General features: G+C 32.7%; 2 protein-coding genes across 2 annotated transcripts; one reads left to right on the forward strand and one right to left on the reverse strand.

Moving 5' to 3' along the window:
- Positions 1–5,187: 5,187 nt before the first annotated feature.
- LOC114750901 (E3 ubiquitin-protein ligase RNF4) lies at positions 5,188–10,621 on the reverse strand. The gene is made up of 5 exons (XM_028939539.1): positions 10,569–10,621; positions 9,025–9,274; positions 8,872–8,926; positions 8,029–8,144; positions 5,188–6,955 (listed from the first exon to the last, which is right to left on the reverse strand). The coding sequence occupies exons 2-5, from the start codon at positions 9,256–9,258 to the stop codon at positions 6,728–6,730; spliced, it is 633 nt and encodes a 210-aa protein (XP_028795372.1). The 5' UTR covers positions 9,259–9,274; positions 10,569–10,621; the 3' UTR covers positions 5,188–6,727.
- A 2,030-nt stretch (positions 10,622–12,651) lies between these two features.
- LOC114750893 (protein RALF-like 19) lies at positions 12,652–12,996 on the forward strand. Its single transcript, XM_028939532.1, has one exon. The coding sequence runs from the start codon at positions 12,652–12,654 to the stop codon at positions 12,994–12,996; it is 345 nt and encodes a 114-aa protein (XP_028795365.1).
- The last annotated feature ends 5,464 nt before the right edge of the window (positions 12,997–18,460 follow it).

Here is an 18,460-nt window from a genome sequence, read left to right on the forward strand (position 1 = left end):
TTTGAAGGGAAGGATATAGCGCCAAAGTCAAATAGAACCATGATCACTCTCATCCTTAAAGTAGATCATCCTCAAACTATAAGAGAATTTAGACTAATTAGCTTATATACCACTATTTATAAGCTAGTTACCAAGTTAATGGCCAACTGTTTCAAGCAGTTAATGCCAGCACTTGCTTTAGCTCCCCAAGCCAACTTCATTAAAGGGAGAAATATTATGGATAACATCATAATAGCTCAAGAAGCTATCCATTCAATGTGACATAAGACTAGGAAAATTAGTTAGATGATAATCAAAGTGGATCTCAAAAAAGCTTTCAACAGACTCCGATAGGACTTTATCAAAGATATTTCACAAGAAGCAAAGCTATGAGATAATATTATCACTCTCATTATGTGATGCATCACCACAGCAAGTATTCAAGTAATATGAAATGACAAACCAAGTAATATGTTTTATCCATAACGTGGGATTCGACAAGGAGACCTACTTATACTATATATTTGTGCACTCTGTAACTAAAGAAGTAGAAAATAGAGTATGGCATCTTATCTGTATAGGGAAAAATGATCTATTGTTGTCCCACTTGTTCTTTATAGATAATCTTGTCACTCTCATGATGCGATGCATCACCACGGCAAGTATTCAAGTAATATGAAATGGCAAACCAAGTAACGTGTTTTATCCATAACATGGGATTCAACAAGGAGACCTACTCTTATTATATAATTTTGCACTCTGTAACTAAAGAAGTAGAAAATAGAGTATGGCATCTTATCTATATAACGAAAAATGATCTACCATTGTCCCACTTGTTCTTTATAGATAATCTTATCACTCTTATTATGCGATGCATCACCATGGCAAGTATTCAAGTAATATGAAATGGCAAACCAAGTAATGTGTTTTATCCACAACATAGGATTCAACAAGACCTACTCTCACCATATATTTTTGCACTTTGTAACTAAAGAAGTAAAAAATAGGGTATGGCATCTTATCTGTATAGGTAAAAATGGTATGTTGTTGTCCCACTTGTTCTTTGCAGATAATCTAATTCTTTTTAGCACTACAGTGGCATCACAAATCAGTATGACCCATAGTTTGCTGTATGCATTTTGCGAAGTATCTGGACACAAAGTCAGCAAGTCAAAAACAAGAGTCTTCTTTTCAAAGAATGTGAACATCCACACAACAACTTCCATTGTCTACACCTGGGATACTAGCGAACAACACACCCTGGCACTATCTTGGCGTGCCACTATTGCATGATCATGTAACAAAGGATACTTACAACCATATTGAAGAGAAAGTGCAACAAAAACTATCAAGTTGGAAGGCAAGATCCTTGTCTCTTGCTAGTAGGATCACCTTGGTGTAAGTCTCTATGCAATCAATGCTTTCTGTGATACTGTTGAATGTGACGTAAACTACTAGACTCTTAGCTTTAACCAAGTCCAAGCTATAAAGTCTCATACACAACTTCATTTGGGGGTCTACTGAAGATCGTAGAGGTATTCCCTTAGTCAAATAAAGTGATGTTTGTCAACTAAAAAAATGTGGTGGGTATGGTATAAAAAATCTGGTGCAGCAAAACTCAACCTTTCTAATTAAATTAGTTGTAGCAATTATGTTAAAATTGGATCTTTTGCAAATTAAAATACTTGGGGAAAAATATGGGTGGCACCCTAATTGCAATAAGTTGCCTCAAGTTAAGATAGCTTCACACCTATGAAGAAGCCTTTTAATTAATCTGGTCAGATGCAATATTGGGTGTCAAGTAGAGTATTGGAGATGGCTAGTAGACACTGTCCGGGACGGATCACCGAAGCATTTACCTTTTGTGCCATTAAATGACACCAAATTATGCATACCAATCTACCATTTTGTCACCTCTAATGGCCAATGAGATTGGAAGCAATTTGCAAACAAACTTCCCCCAAACATATTATACCACTTGTGTCCACAGGTGTTAATCCACTAGCAAGATGCACTTGGCATCTAGAAAGCAATGGCAAAGTTATAGTACAATCAATCTATAGCTTACTTGTCCAACATGAACTAAATGATGAAGACAGCAAATGGGATTTAGTGTGGCGTTGGCCAGGACCTAACCGAGTAAGGACTTTTCTTTGGTTAATGATGGGGGGAAGCTATTGACAAATTGGGAGAGGACAAGAAGGCACATGGCAAGTAGTTCTACCTATGAAGTCTGGTACTCTAGTATTTAAGACATCAATCATATTCTAAGACGATGTAGTTCAGCTGCAGAATGTTGGAAATCGACTATTCTCTCTTCATACTTGGTGTTTTTCAATTCGCTATGCTTAAGGGAGTGGTTTAAAGAAAATCTCATTTGTAGGAAAAGTAATACATGATGGTGTGTCATGTTTGAAATTCTATGTTGGAAGCTATGGAATGCATGGAATAATTTTATCTTCAATAAAGAAAGAGTCCACAACTATAGGCTAGTCAATGAGGCTATTCCCTTTACTGATCATATCAAGAAGGCAAAGGATTTTTGTAGTCATCTTTACTAACTTGCTTGTTGCATGATTTTGTATTTAATTACTTGCACCAATTGTTGACTTTAGCACTCTTTATATTGGAATTGAATTTGTACATAATTTTTTTATCAATGAAACCTTCTTCTATTTGGGGGGCAAAAAAAGTGACTATCAGATTGTGTGGGCCTAGAAGATTGGTATTGAAAGAGGAAGAACGGCTACAAAAGGGAAAACAGAGTGAAGGAAAGAATAATAACACATGGTATGATATCCTATGTAGCATAACCACCTTAGCATGTTGGGTCAACTACCCATTGACCATTTAAGTTTGCTAGGATAAGGTTGACATTGCTATGATTTTTCAACTTGGGCAACACTGCTCTTAAGAAAACTTTTGGGTACTTAGCTCTTTCGCAAAAACTTCTGAGACAAAAATGATTTTTAACCTTTGAAAAATGTTGGCTATGTAAAAGTTTAGCATAAAAATATAGACTTAAAATATCTTTTTACATTCTAAAATTTATTTTAAAAAATTCTCTAAACACTTCAAAAATTACCCATTCATTATAAAAATTTCACCATTTGCCATAATACCAATATGTTGTTGGTCTTTTTCCCTCTAAGTATAAATATCCTCTTATTGGAAACAATCATATTCGAAGTATTAATGGGCATTAAGGTCATGTTTGGTAGGTTTCAATTTTGATGGATTGGGAATGAAAACGGGATTAGATGTTGGGGGGGGATTAGGAGTGGGAATGAGTTTTAAAATAATATTTAGAAGGAATCATTGCATCAACTTTTTTTTAGAATTAATTGTAAATTGCAACATGACTATAATAATATCATTATTAAGAAAGCCCTCGTTATTTGGAGGGGAGGGCATTTGGTGCGAAAAATATTCCAATCCTACGATTAAATTTCTAATACCACCTCCTCTCATAATATTCTCCAATTCCACTAGGTACTCAATCTCAAATAACAAACAATTTTACATACCAAACACACTTTTAGTGGGCATTTCCAGTTCCAATCTTAATCTTTGGCTTTCAATACTTCATATCAAATAGGACCTAAATGTGGGCATTTTTTCCAGTTTTAGGTGGAATTCGTACCTTAATTTGTCATATGATGAGAAATTAACTCATTTTCTAGAACCAAATCTTATTTCAAAGTACATTCTTTGTGGTTTTCTTATCGGAAATGTTAGGTTTTATGCCTATACATGGTGAATTAATGGGCTAAGCCCAATATGTATTTCATTAATATTAATTATTAAAAAAGTGAATGGGTTTTTTAATTAGAAAAAAACTGTGTCAAGTGGTTCCTAAATTTAAGTAAGTGTGATTAGCATTTCTACCTACACAAACCGTTCCTGCATTACAAGATCTTGCTGTTTCAAGGATTTGTTGCTACTGAAATTCGTAACATAGGCATGGAACTACTATGTGCATCTCTTCAAGCTGGCTTTTAATGTTTAATGCCATGAGCAGGGAAGTGGCACAACACAAACACTTATTCCTCCACCAAAATAGATTTCCCAAATTACACTACAGGATTATTCCCTTTTCATTATTCATCATGTTCCTCCAGGCCTTCAAATATGATCTGATTTTGCACATCATATAGTCAGTCTACTGGCAATCTTCATTTCTGCTTTACATAGGCGCCGAGTGCATAAATTTAATGCTGCTTTCAAAATTGTCTAAATGTTCCCACTCACCATAAAAATCAATCCATGCATGTTCATAAACTACAAGTGCAAAACCCCTCAACTAATATACCCATAATGGACTATTATCTCAAAGCTTCCTGGTTTTCACTTCTGTTTTTTAATAAATGCTTCAGAAGCTCAACAAAGTTGCAACAAAAGTAAGAAGGAGAAATCTTTTCTCTTTTTTTGTGACACTAAAAGTATTTTCTGCAAACAATAGAGACTAATCTCTCTCGGGGTGCGATGAGGCCAAAGGTTAGACTCTTTCCAATTAGGTTTGCTTTATATACAAGAGTTGACAATCAAACCCCGAACCACTTTTATTCTTTTGAAGTAAGACACAGCACTTCTATTCCTTTCATCTATGGCATATACCTTCCAATATATAAAACATGCCTGCAGAACACTCCCCAAAAAAAAAATGGTACATCTCAATAAGGTGGATGAATTCAAAGGACTATAGCCTTTAAGCAGTCTTTTCACAAACCTTCCCACGATACTAAATGCAGCACATAATACCAACTGCGTCAACACAAGTTTCTGCCCATCATTTTGGTCTCTTGGTACATTTTTCACAACACAAGTAAATTCCTTATGACACAGAATCACAGATGAGTATATAGTAACTAACTGTATTTCTACCCCAGCACGAACTAAGAATTAACAATAATAGGTCCACTAGCATATGGTATTACTAGCTTTCATACTCCTAAGGATTAGCATGATACATAATGTAATATTGACTTTCAGTATAACAAATTAACTTGAAATATAGAGGACTTCTACATGTATAGATAAATATCACATCAAGCTGGATAAATATTATTCTGTCTTGGCCCAAACGTACAGCAGATGAAACATTGAACAAGGATTCATTCTGATAAATAAGCATCTTAGCAAGCTTATGAACCAAAGACAATCAAGTATAAGCACTAAAATCTATAAATGTAGACACAACTATGGGCAAATAAAAATGTTCAAGTATAATATGAATGCGCACAACACGAGTTACATGGCAGCAAAAGAAAATTAGACATAGGGAAAAGCAAAATAAAATGCTAAGAAAATTCTTAAACAAAATATACTGAACTCAAATGCACGTAGACTCTATGAAAAAGAAGCTTATTGTTCTTCCAAGAAGCCATAACTTTGTGCCTGGAAAGTGGAAATCAATTACTTTTGCCCTCAAACTTGCTAAAATTAAAGCTTATCTTTTAACTATGCTTTGGTCTACTTCCTCTTCCTTCTAGAAGTCTTAAGAAAAATCAGAGCAGCATTCACTGAAAACATACTGCAGTTGAAGAGTCCTGTTATGAAAGATCACAGAGAAACACAAAAGCATATGGTTGTGTAATAAGTCTAAAGCATCAAAAAGGTTAACAGAAGAGGATATAAAAGAACTACCATCCTTCCACCAAAAAAAAAAAAAAACTACCATCCTTATTTAGAGAACATATAGGGCGCATTAGTTTTAAATTTGTATATATATCTTATATTTAATCATGTCATTAATAGCATTCAAGATATCAAAATTTAAATTTAAATTTCCCATGTACCAAACAGCTATGCTTTGCTTTATTCTGAGGATTTCCTTTATCAGGCAAAAAATCCTTGTTTCCATGTAATAAGAGGCAGAAAGTCAGAAATAACTGAAGTAGGACACATATTTACCTCAGTAATAATTCATCAAAAGCTCTCCAATGCGAATCAGTTATATGCAAGAGCTTATCATGTCTTCTTTGGAATGAATCTTATTTTGTGACAAAACATAAGAAAATCATATCATCAATAACTCATGTTAAGTGACTATAGAAGAAAAGCCTTTTTTTGGTCTAGTAATTATGAGGATTTGCGAAACCAGCACATGTTTTGTCCCAATATACAATTGATTGATTATATTAAAAGTTATTTTTCTTAGTTCTCATGTTCACATTTTCACCATCATGCAGTATTTGTTCGAACTGAGCTTTCTTGAGCGATTTGATGCACAGATAAATACAACAGAATAATAGCAAAATGAGGGCTACAGTCCAGAGCACGCCAGTAGTACAGTCGTTACAATTTTACCTTAAAATCATTAGCCAATTTCTCTTCCGAGATTTTATGGTCCAAACTGCACAGTTCTGTGTTGATTTTTTTTTCTTCCCCAACTTTGTCATATGACATGCTAAATAAGAATACAATTGTGTAGAAGTTCGGAATTTTACAAGCTAAATAATTTGTGGAAAATAAGAACTGGCCCATTTTATGAGAGATTTTTTCCTTGGGCTGAAAACCCAAGAGCAAAAATAATCTTTTAAGAATCCGAATTTAAAATTAGGCCAACATATTCTATTTGGGGCTAAAGAAACATGAAGGAAGTAAATAGTTGTGTCCAAACCCATCTCCAGCCCAAGTTATTCAGAAGTATCATATAATATATAGCTTGTTACCCAAAGAAACAACTGGGGTTCCAACTGCCAGTATCAAAAGTTCGAATTTTGGTGATTTTAAACTCAATTTAATTTTAAGGAGAGCCAGTTGATGGTAGAAACACCCTTATGAGCCCTTTTGCAGTAACCTTCTGCTCACATGTAGGGCATTTGCCTTGTGCTTTTAAAGTATCCTTAATGCATCTCTTACAAAATATATGACCACACCTTGTCAACACTTCTTCCACAAATGGTTTTGTACATATTGGGCAATGAAAGACAGGCTCCTTTGGAGGTTCAGTTGACTTTATATTTTCCTCCCTCTACAAAATGGAATAATCAGGTTAGCAATTTCAATTCCATAAACATCTCCACAGTATAAGATTCTATTTGTTCATGTCCGCAATAACTATTATAATAGACTGACAATTTACATGTTATTTTTTAGGACAAAATACTTCTTATTTAAAATAAATAAATAAAGCTAATGTGGAAACCATGGCGAAATGAAAAAGGGGAAAATGTCAAAATTTGATTCAGCAGGTAATACAAAGAAAATCCAGTTATGCTGAGATGATGTACTGCATACGGAATATAGCTGGGTCACCAAGAGAACACAACAACCTTTTGAGAGAAGAATGAATGGGAATTGCAAGACTAAACATCAAAAAAGCTAGTGTTCAAAATTAAAACGCATATCTAAAGGAGAAAGACAAATTGGTCCATGAACAAGTAAAAGGGGCTCGAGTTCATGAACTTCTCTATCAGAGATGTCTGGCATAATGAAGCTTTCAAAATATAGTATCCCCTTGACTAGGACTAAAACAACCAAATGAACCTTCCAATAAAGAGATGATAAGCTTCTTCCTTTAAAGTTCCTCCCAAAGCTTTATTGTTGGTTGTGTGTGGAGTGGTGAAAAAGAAAAATCAACAAGGACCTGGTTGCAAAGATAAAATGGACATATAGGAGGTATAAATATGGGACTTGGGAATTAGTGTGTGCAGTTTGAATCAGAAGCCAAGGCAAAGAGTGCATGCACACGGACAAGATGGTGAGAGTAATGGGTGGCGTGAGGGATGAGGGATGAGAGAAAAGTCAAAAAGAATTTTGTGTAAATTATAGTTTGAGTAAGGAACAAAAAATTTTCTTCATTAAACATTTTGCTTCCTTTTCAAGTTTCTTTGAAGTATTTTAAGAATTTACCACTCTAATCCCAACATATTACAGGATAAAGCATAGCCGTTCACCAATCACAACAACAATAAGAACAATGCACACTAACCAGAACACTGACGTCTATTCAAAACAATAGCCAATTGTCAATCAAAGCAATATTAAAGAAACAACAATCACAAGCTAAAATGAAATACGACACAGATTGAAACATTCTAATACCTCAGAACTGCTACTTCCTTCCAAGTTTATATATACATCACAATTAGGAACTGTTTGGCACAGAGAATCTCCTCTGCAGTCGTTGGGAGAAATTTCAGTCACCTGACTTACATGATCTGCAATTATTTTGAATGAAAAAGAGATGTTAACCACAACCAATCTTAGGAATATGTGTGTCATCAAAAAAGATTTGACAACCTGAGTTGACAAGAGCTGTGAGAGATGCCAATCCATCAAAACTCAGGATTCTAGTGGTAAGCATTTTTTATGCAACATACACTCACACACACTTGCTCTAATGCAGAGTTATGGAAGAGAGTGATAGAAACAGGAGAGGGCAAGAGAGGAACAGAGGTGTAGAAAGGAGGGGGAAGAGACAGGATGAGGAGGAAGAGAGGAATCAGATACTAGGTGAGGTAAACATATTTCTTTCATTCATCAAAGTCTATTTTACGCAAGTGCTATCATAAGCTATTTATAAACTAAGCTTTGCTTCCTATTAAGTAATCTAAGAGAGAGTAAATAAAATACAAAAATAAGTTAGGTTTCCTCAAAATCTATTAATTCTTATATTCCATCGTTCTTCCCTACTTGAAGGAATTCTCTTCCAGAGAGTAAAGCACATTATATGACTCCAACACTAAGCGAGGAATTCTTCTAAGTAGCATCTAATCCAAGGATCCTTTCCAATGGACAAGGTAGCGAAAAATGAGACATTGTGGAGAGCAAGTAATCTGATCATACTGATTTGGAAAACCTTTCTAATGAACAAGATAGTTGTAGAGATTATCATCAAATAAGAAAACATGCTCAACAAGGTAAAGTGATTGAATAATATGCTACCTAAATCCACATCAATTATAGTCCTCCCACGATTTCTTCTCGAATTATTTCTAGCCTAAATTGAATAAGAACGACATAAATAAGGTTAGCCTCCAAAAATCAAACATAGAATGACAATATCGAATCAGCAATATATCCAAGGGACAGGCATACCTCAACAAAAGCACTTCGTGTAGATTCAATAACATCATCATCAGTAGCCTCCACATCAATAGGCTGCATAAACTGTGGTTGCTGGACAGCTTGAACTACACGAGATTCTGATACAACTGAAGGTCCCTCTTGCAAATGATTAGCACGAGGTGGAGCCCTATTAAGATCCAAGCCCAGGACAGCACCCCTTTGCTGACTTCCAGGAGAATCGCCCCCAACAGAATGAGTACTCATCTTGTTTACAATATTCCTGTATCCAAATCACACAACCTTAAATATACCTCATGTCAAATGAAATTATCACTATACACATCAAAGGAAGAAAGAGTCATAGCCGGTCATTAAAAGAGGCAAACCTTGCCTGACAGAAGATGATGGAGGGAAAATACAAAAAAAGGATAATTCCAATAATTGAAGAGTGGGTCCAGATGTTCATAACTTAAAGGAAACCTCTGACATAGGGAATTAATTATCAATCATTACATGTAAAGCAATACAAGTAATAATTTAAAATCATTCTGTCTATGCATAAGCCTAAATGATATTTTTGCACATGTTAATGATCATAACATGTGAAACAATTGAATTCTTCATAGATAGTCAAAATAACATAACAGACTTGTATACCAGCAGAATTAGCAATCCTAAAACCGTTCTTGATTAAAATAATAACTCAACAAACTTAATTTTTAGGTTAGAAGCATTATAAACAATCTCTTTTCACAGTAATACCTGACTAAAATGCTAGAGATTAACAATGGCAAAAGTACTGAATAACAAAAGGAAAACAGTTACCAATCACCGTGGCCCTTGGATAGTAGGGTGAGGGGGATAAAGAGTTGACAGGTTATCCAGAAAAAAAAATTACATGAAAAAATCTACAAGTTAGTGTAAATATAAAATTTTATTATACGAGAAAAAGAAAATTTCCTATTTCTGACATTTGCTAAATTCATCATACAATTTTCAGCAGAAGGGAAAGAAAAACCACAACTTCCCAAAAGATTTATCTTTACAATTTTCTTTGCAATATTCTGGAATCAGTATCTATCATCCCAATGAAAAGATCAACCATCCATCCAAGAAGTTAGAAATACAGTACAATTTCCAGGTATATACATTCAACAACTAGAAACTTGAGTCTTGAGTGGTAGACATTAAGTTAAATAGCGAAGCACGGTAAAATTACCAGGTACACAAATTCAATAATCAGAACCAACAAAGCCATAATTCAGAAAAGAACCATAACCAAGCCTTCACAAAAAGTAGACGGTCAGCCCAACTTACCCACTTGCTTAATTCAAGCATGCATATTTCATTTCAACCATTTCAGGAAAATCGATTTAGCCAAGAAAAAGAAAGAGTAAAAGAAATTGCCGAATATCATATGCATAAAGGTAATCGCAACTATCATAATCAACAAGAATAACAGGGAGAAAAATAAAAAAGAAAAACATGACTCTGTTTTCAGCACCGATGTCCAGAAATCGAGAAAGAAAATTACAAGCAAAACAGAAAATCACAATCTACAACACACCACCGACCGTCTGGAAAAGTCAAACAAAGCCAGACCAGAGACGGGAAAAGGAAATTTAAAACTCGAAGCAAGAAAAGGAACCTTCAACTGGATATTAGAGAAGCAAAATAGGACAAATCCTCACAAGCTTCGCAATCATACAAATCAAAGAGAAAATCTGAACTGTTTAAGCAGTCGAATCATTTGAATTTTTGGAAACTATTCGTCTCCGCTTATATTTTTAGGGGCGCGGGAGGCAACCGAACGAGGTTTTAATACTCTTTCTAAAATTACAAAAAGATTTTACATTTAGCACTAAGATGATGCGAGTACTTCTTTAATTCTATTTATAATATAGTTTTTATGGAATTACAATAAGAAGGTAGTTAATACTTAATAGTTTTAATGGTTCCTCGCCTGAAAAAATATGTGGTTATTAGTTAAGAGTCTTAATTTTTTAGAAAAAAATTAATAATATTTCTAAATCATACTTAATTAAAATTATTAATTTCTATCTTTAAATTTTGAAGTCGGCAACAAAAAAATTAAATATGTAAATATAAATTTTTCAATAAATTGTATAAAATTCCTTATCTTAAAAATTAAAAAAGTGTCAAATAATAAGTAAATACAATCAGTTAGGGAGAGTGCAATTTCTAAATTTGTTTTATTCTTTCTTTAAAAAAAAAAAAAAAAAAAGAGGGGTGATAGAAATTTGGACCTTTTCTCCTCCCATCATAGTTGTCTTTTTCGTGGTTAGGATCTCAACTGTATGTCTGTTGTGTTTTTGTTTTTGGGTCTTTTCCTTTTGGCAACCCATATATCCAACCCATAAAGAACTGGCCCTAAAAAATGCTGGAGAAACCCACCGTCCCACCATCGCCAGGTGTCAATTTCTCTCGCCGTATCGGAATTTTGAGGATCAAATGGCTGGCTTCTACTAATGCAAATTATGCATCTCACTGTATTTAGGTATAGGTAACCAAATCAAAATTTTCAAATTGGAATTTTTTCTAAGTCCTGTAACGTGATTAACTGAATTGAAACTTTTTAAAATAATAAATTAAAAGGCAACATGATCATTTCAATAAATTTGAAATCTCAGTTTGGTTAACGGCATCTAAACTGGAATTTTGCTTGTCTGGGGGAGCATTTGGGAATTTTCAAATTCAAAAATCATTTTTTTATATTTTCCCCAAATTATATCTTCCTCTTCCTCTCCGTCTCTTTATTTTTTCGGCAACTTAGTAGTATCTCTTCATATGTGATCTCCACAGTTAAATTTTATTCAAAGTAACTGATTTTTATTTATAGAAATTAACAAAGATTAAAATTATACCCCCGCAAGCCAAAACACATATATGGAGTACGATTAGTCCTTAAAATGCCCGATTCAATTTTTTTTGAAAAATTTTTGGTCCTATTGCAACTTCATAACGTGAATTGATATATATTTCAGTACAACGTAATCTGGGGATGTAAATTTTGTATGTTCCTGTCCTATGTACATTTTCCCCTCGTGTATCTATCAAAGAGTTCAAACTTCTCACATTTTATATATCCCCCCCCCCCAAAAAAAATATTTTTGAATCCATCTTTTTGCAAAACATGAATTATTTGAATATTTGAAGATATGAAAAGAGTAAATATTTAATTTAATAGTATCAAATTAAATACTTAGAAAAAAAATTAAATTTTACAATAAAATAAAAGGATAACAGCATATTCGACGAAAATAGAGCCAAGGGGATAAAATGTTAAATTTTGGACAAAACTAAGGAAACCAATCAAAACCAAATTACATCGAGTTAGGGAATGAAGAAACAAACTTAAATGCCAAATCACAAGATTAAATAAAAATCAGAATTAAAAATAACAAGAATACAACTTAAGAAACTACTAGCAAGTAACTATAAAACCAATTTCCATTCTAAATTCAGTTAGTCTTTGTTATGAAAGACAATATGCCTTCCATTTTTAAACAGAAATCTCGGAAAATCACAAGTCCCAGAACTGACTCATCTTCATATACAATCCTCCGAAGCCTTCCTCCATTCCTGTATCAGCAAGCTGCAAGCAATATACACAGAATCTCTCATTAAAAAAAAAAAATGGACTTTAAATCTTGCCTTATTGTTTTCTTGATATTGTTCTTGGCCCTGGTGGTTGCTAAGGCTTCGACTGCAGATAACTCTGAAGAATACTTGAGCTTAGGTAATGCTGCAGAAGGAAACTTTACTGGAGAAGACGATGAATCAAACCCTAACCCTAATAATAATGAATCATTATCCGAAGATTTCCGCCCCAAGTTCATAAGCTATGAAGCTCTCAGGGCAAACACAATCCCATGCAGTTTAAGGGGACGATCCTATTACGATTGTCGTATGAAGACAACAGTGAATCCTTATCGTCGGGGTTGTAGCGCCATTACACATTGTAGAAGATTAACAGATTAGTTTAAGGATCGATCGACCTGGGCATAATGTACGCACAAGAGGAAGATTTATAACACCCGATGGTGTATTATATTGTTTCCTATTTCAGTTTAATTTACATATTTTCTGGTTTAATTCGTAATGCTAGTCATGGAGCAAACAGAAAAATTGAAAGAATTATATATTCAATTGTCCAGGTTTCGTGGTTCATTGTATATTCATGTGGAAATCTGAAGTATATTGATACTGAGTTGGGGTTAATGTTCATTGCTTTTAAAGTATGAGTTTCACTGCAGTTTTCGGGCTCATAAAGTAATGTTATACGAGAGGAAATGGGTATGTGGGTAAATAGATACACAGAGAGATAGATGGAAAGATCTTCTCTTTTTTTTTTTGGGGGGGGGGGGAGATTGTCTAGTTTTTCTCTGTTGTTTATTGGAAGTTCTTTGTCTCGTTCATTTTATTTTACTACTATTAGTTTTAAATTTCAGGCTGAAGGAATTAAAATAACGGTGTGATTTGAGTTCTTTTTAAAAATATTTTCAAAAGGCTTTTCGCCTCCTTAAATTTCCTCGAGGGCATAAAAATTTTCGAACTTGCAAATTCATGTAGAAATTATTTTAGGGAAAATTTGATACAAGGGCCTAATAAAACTAATATTTACTGAGAAGGATCTTAAACATTATACTTTTTTATGGGGACCAAACACTAAAATATAACTTTAAAAATACCAAATTAACCCTAATTAAATCCCAGCTGCTAGCATTATCCATGCAAACGAAATGCCAAGCGTACCTCCATTTAATATTTTTTATACTCTTCTTAATTTATACTACCTCTGGTCCTTAGTATAAGACATCATTTGACTTTTATTTTAACCCTAAATATAAGAGTCTAATCCACTTTGTCTCTCATATTTATGCATTTTTTTCATGATAGTCCTTCTAATAATGGTAATTCTAGCTAATACACTTGATTAGCAAATACATCTTAAGAAAAAAATACTTATTTATTACAAATAAATAACTTAACTTATTTTCTTAATCTACTCAATTAGTTAACTAACTCTTATATTTAGGATTGGAGGAAGTACTATATAATTTTTTTTCTCATCAATATTTACAAAATAAATTATTCAAATCAAATCAAAACCATTTATTACTAGTCCAAAATATTTTCTTTATCTAAACAAACAATGAAACCAAATTATTCGTTTGCATGGCTAATGCTAGGAGTAGTTAATTTTCATTTTTCCCTTTCTGCGGCTTTCAGTTGGATTTTCTTCTGTTTTTTTAAATATTTATTTATTTACTTTTTGTTTTACAAATTTTCAATCTATATTTTTATATGGTCAAAAAATATATTTTTTATAAATATATTTAAACGTAAATAAGCATATTTTAATTGATTTCAATTAATACAATTAAAAAATTTATAAATATTTTTTCGTAAATTGTTATTAATTTCAATTTCTTAAAATAAATATATTTAGATATATAATATTATTCAAATTTATTTTTATATCTAAAATTTTCTATTCTCTTAAATTTAATAACCTTTATTTTTAATTATGATTTACTTTAATTGACATATAACAAATCATGAAAAATAATTAAGGAGAAAGAAATTAAAAACATGAAAAATTTAATGAGTATCGTTGATTAATTTGATTTTTATGTTATTTGGGTTTCACCCTATGTCTACCTCAAAAATGACATGGAACTAATTTTTTTGGTGAAATATAAAACCAACCTGTGGAGCTCTATTTTCTACTTATTTGTTGATTTAGTTAAAAGTGATAAATTTTTAATTTTAATCTAATGTCACTAAATTATGAAATATGATGTTTATTATAGTACTTGACCCCAAAACATTGAGTATGTGTGAGGCCTGATTAGAGAAAATCGAGGAATTTAGCTAGGGATAATTTAGTATTTATAAATTTATATTTTGATATTTAGTCCTTCTAAATAATTACAATTTGTAAGATCCTTTTCAATAAATATTAGTTTTTGTAGATCCTTCTCTTCAATTTTCCCAAATTCTTAACTCCCACCTTCATATTTACTAATCAAAATCAAGTTTGGTACCTAAACTTCACAATTTTTTCAAGGAAAAAAATTAGGAATAACTGAAATATCACATTTTTATAATGAAAGATTTTAGCCCTTCTATTTTTTAATTCGAAAGAACTCAAATCTGTATAATTCTATCACTTAATAAACTACAAAAATCAAGAGCTGTTTCGCGTCAAAGTCCATACTCCATAGACTTGATCAATAATTAAGAGAAAGTTTCTTTATTTAATTAGAGATTGCAACTTACATTTTCCCTTAAAATTAAGGTTAGGAAGGTATTTTAGTTTTTCAGTCTCACATTTATATTTTCCATTTATCCCTCTTAACAACATATATTTTCAACCATTAATTGTTACATCCATCCAAATTTTGAAAAAAGAAAAAGAAAAAGAAAAGGATTTTGTCTTCCGCTTCTGCCCCGACGTCCCTTGACGATAAGATGAAGAACTTTCAAAGATCAATTAACAAACACAATCCAAGTGCTAACATCTTTCAGCTATTATAACATTCCCTCTTCAGCCATCAAAATAGACTTTGTTAACTGCAAAACTAATTAATGTTCTTTTGCCTGCTTTCTCAATTATCCGTTGTTGAATAGTTCTATATCATCGTTTTCCGGAAAGAAAAAAGGCCCCCTAAGAGCTAGACTCTAATAAGAAACCAACCCGAAAGTGCCCCCAGCTTACGTAGCAAGGCTTTGCATCTGGATTTTCTTAAACCCAACAAAACCAATTTGGATGCACTTAATCACTTCATTATATGATCCAAATCCCTTTTTTATTTGAGTCCAACTATGAACAACTTTTCTTCGTTGCTTCCAAGCCTGCATAACAATATGCTTGAATCATCAGTTGTCATCCCTTTATTAACTTACGATATTGGTAAATAATCTTTTTCTCGTATATGAAGATGAAGAACTTTCAAAGATCAATTAACAAACGCAACCCTAAGTATTAACATTCCCTTTTCAGCCATCAAAATGAACTCTGCCAACTGCAAAAATAATTAACTTATACTCTACTGGTTTTATTTATAGGATAAAGAAAGAATGTATTTTTTGGTCCTATTTATAGAGCATTAAGAGAAATTATTTATTGGATGTACAATTTTACTTCTCATTTATTATCGTGTCAACTTTATTTACGTGAGATATAATGTATATTAAATAAGGATAAAGTTAGAAATTATTGAAGTTTAAATTAGATTTAACCAAATTTAAGATTTTTATTGGTTTGTGTGAAATATGCTGAAAATAACTAATTGGGGTCCAGATCCTCTCAGTGGGCATTTTCTCCTTTCATCATATCTATATGCAATTATACATGCATATCTTGAGCGACGAGCATACAGGCTTGAGGTATAATTGTAATATAAAGGAAGAATTGAGTTCAAACACCAAAAACATTCCATGTTTGAGCCCCCTCTATCTGTCTCATTTCAGATTCCTCGCAGCACAAAAGCAGTCAAATGCAAACAGGGAAAACGTAGATTTTACCTGGAATAGTACCTAAGCCATGAAAGTAATTTACTTTCAGTAAAATGTTCCTTTGGTAATTTTGTTTCTGATAAAGTTTGCAGAAGATCGACGTCATGTTCGCAATTAAGGGTTCAGTGCGTTTTAAAAGCAACAAAATTAGACAGCCACGATGTAGGAAAAGTTTGCATACAGGGTGCGTTTGGATCACTGTTTGGAGAAGGAAAAGTGCTTAGGAATATGTGAAACGACGGTTTGAAGTTTTTTTGAAGTAAACGTGTTGTTTGGATTGCTATTAAGTGCAAATAAACTTATGCTATAAATAAAAAGCTAAATAAATTATTTAATTATATTTTATATTACATGATTTCTCAAAAATACTTATGTGTATTATTAGACTACATATTAGTTTATAGGTCAAGCAAATTAATTTGAAGAAAAAGAAATATAAATATTTCAAAATAATTTATTTAAATTTCCTAATCTTCTCAAATTAATTATATGTATTTAATTATATTCTATGTATGTTCAAAATTTTCGCACCAACAGATATTTTTATTTTATGATTATAATTTTAATTATTTTTTTCACAATTATCATACTAATATCATATAATATAAAACATTAACATTCAATAAATTTCATGTCTTTTTTAGTCATTGTACATCTAAACTTACATTTTTATTAATCATTTAAACAATTTTTAACTTTTTCAATGGTCTTTTTATAAGCACCTCTCCAAACATAAATCGTATTACACTAACTGATTTTTATTCTAACTTTAGTTATAAAAGTCAGGTAGACTAGAAGTCAATTTTACCTAACGCCAATCCAAGCACACCCGTAATGAATTAATGGCTCAGATCAGCTTCTGAGGGATACTGAGAAAAATGAGACGAGAGAATCTGCTCCCAACCAACTGCTCTGAGACTCAGACATTTTGTTAGCTTTGATGGGAAGAGGGGCCCAGCGGTGGGGAAGCTTCCAGGTCGATTCAATCACAAAGTCATTTACGACACCTATAAATTTAATGTGCTTTTGCCTACTTTCTCAATTATGCGTTGAATGGTTCTATATCATCGTTTTCGAGAAAGAAAACAAGGCCCCCTAAAAGCGAGTCTCTAAGAAACCAACCTGAAAGTCCCCACTAGCTTACATCGCAGGGCTTTGCATTTGGATTTTCTCAAACCCAACAAAATCAATTTGGGTGCACTTAGTCACTTCATTGTATGATCCTAATCCTTTTTTCATGTGAGTCCAATTATGGACAAATTTTCTTCATTGCCACCAAGCCTGCATAACAATAAGCTTGAATCATCGGTTGTCATCTCTTTATTAACTTACGATCCATGTTTGTAAAATTTGACGGGGTTTTATATTAGCTATCGAGGGTCTAACACAACTTTCATCTTCTATTCGGGCTTGAAACCAGTTATACTATATAGACGGAGTTCTTTTATTAACTGACGATATTGGTAAATATTCTTTTCTCATATCTGAAGGCTGGGATATAATGATGATTGCATAAGAAATACTAATATGAAAGAAAATACTTTTTGTTACAACTCACATAGCTCAAGAGGCCATATTGTGATAAATTTTCAGAATTCGAACATTGCATATATATTCTGAATTATAACCAAGAATGAAAACAAATTAATATTATTAATAAATTTTTATCCAATCATAACAAGAACATCTGGCTGGGGTTCTGGACATTTAGGTCTTGATTCCATCGTAGGAAGGGAGTAATTGGCCGGGTATCAAGACTCCTAGCTGAAATTAAATCTGATTCTCTAGAGAATTTAAGTCATGTATCAAACATCTTCAACAAGGAATCGTTGTTCCATTCCATTCTCTGTGTCAAGATTCCCAAGTACCAAACGGAGAGCCTTAGGACTTTGTTATTGTGTCGAATAGAATAAAAACCGAA

This window comes from Neltuma alba, unplaced genomic scaffold (assembly GCF_004799145.2).
Source record: "Neltuma alba isolate B1F8T4 unplaced genomic scaffold, ASM479914v2 tig00006675_pilon, whole genome shotgun sequence".
NCBI classification, from domain to species: Eukaryota; Viridiplantae; Streptophyta; class Magnoliopsida; order Fabales; family Fabaceae; genus Neltuma; species Neltuma alba.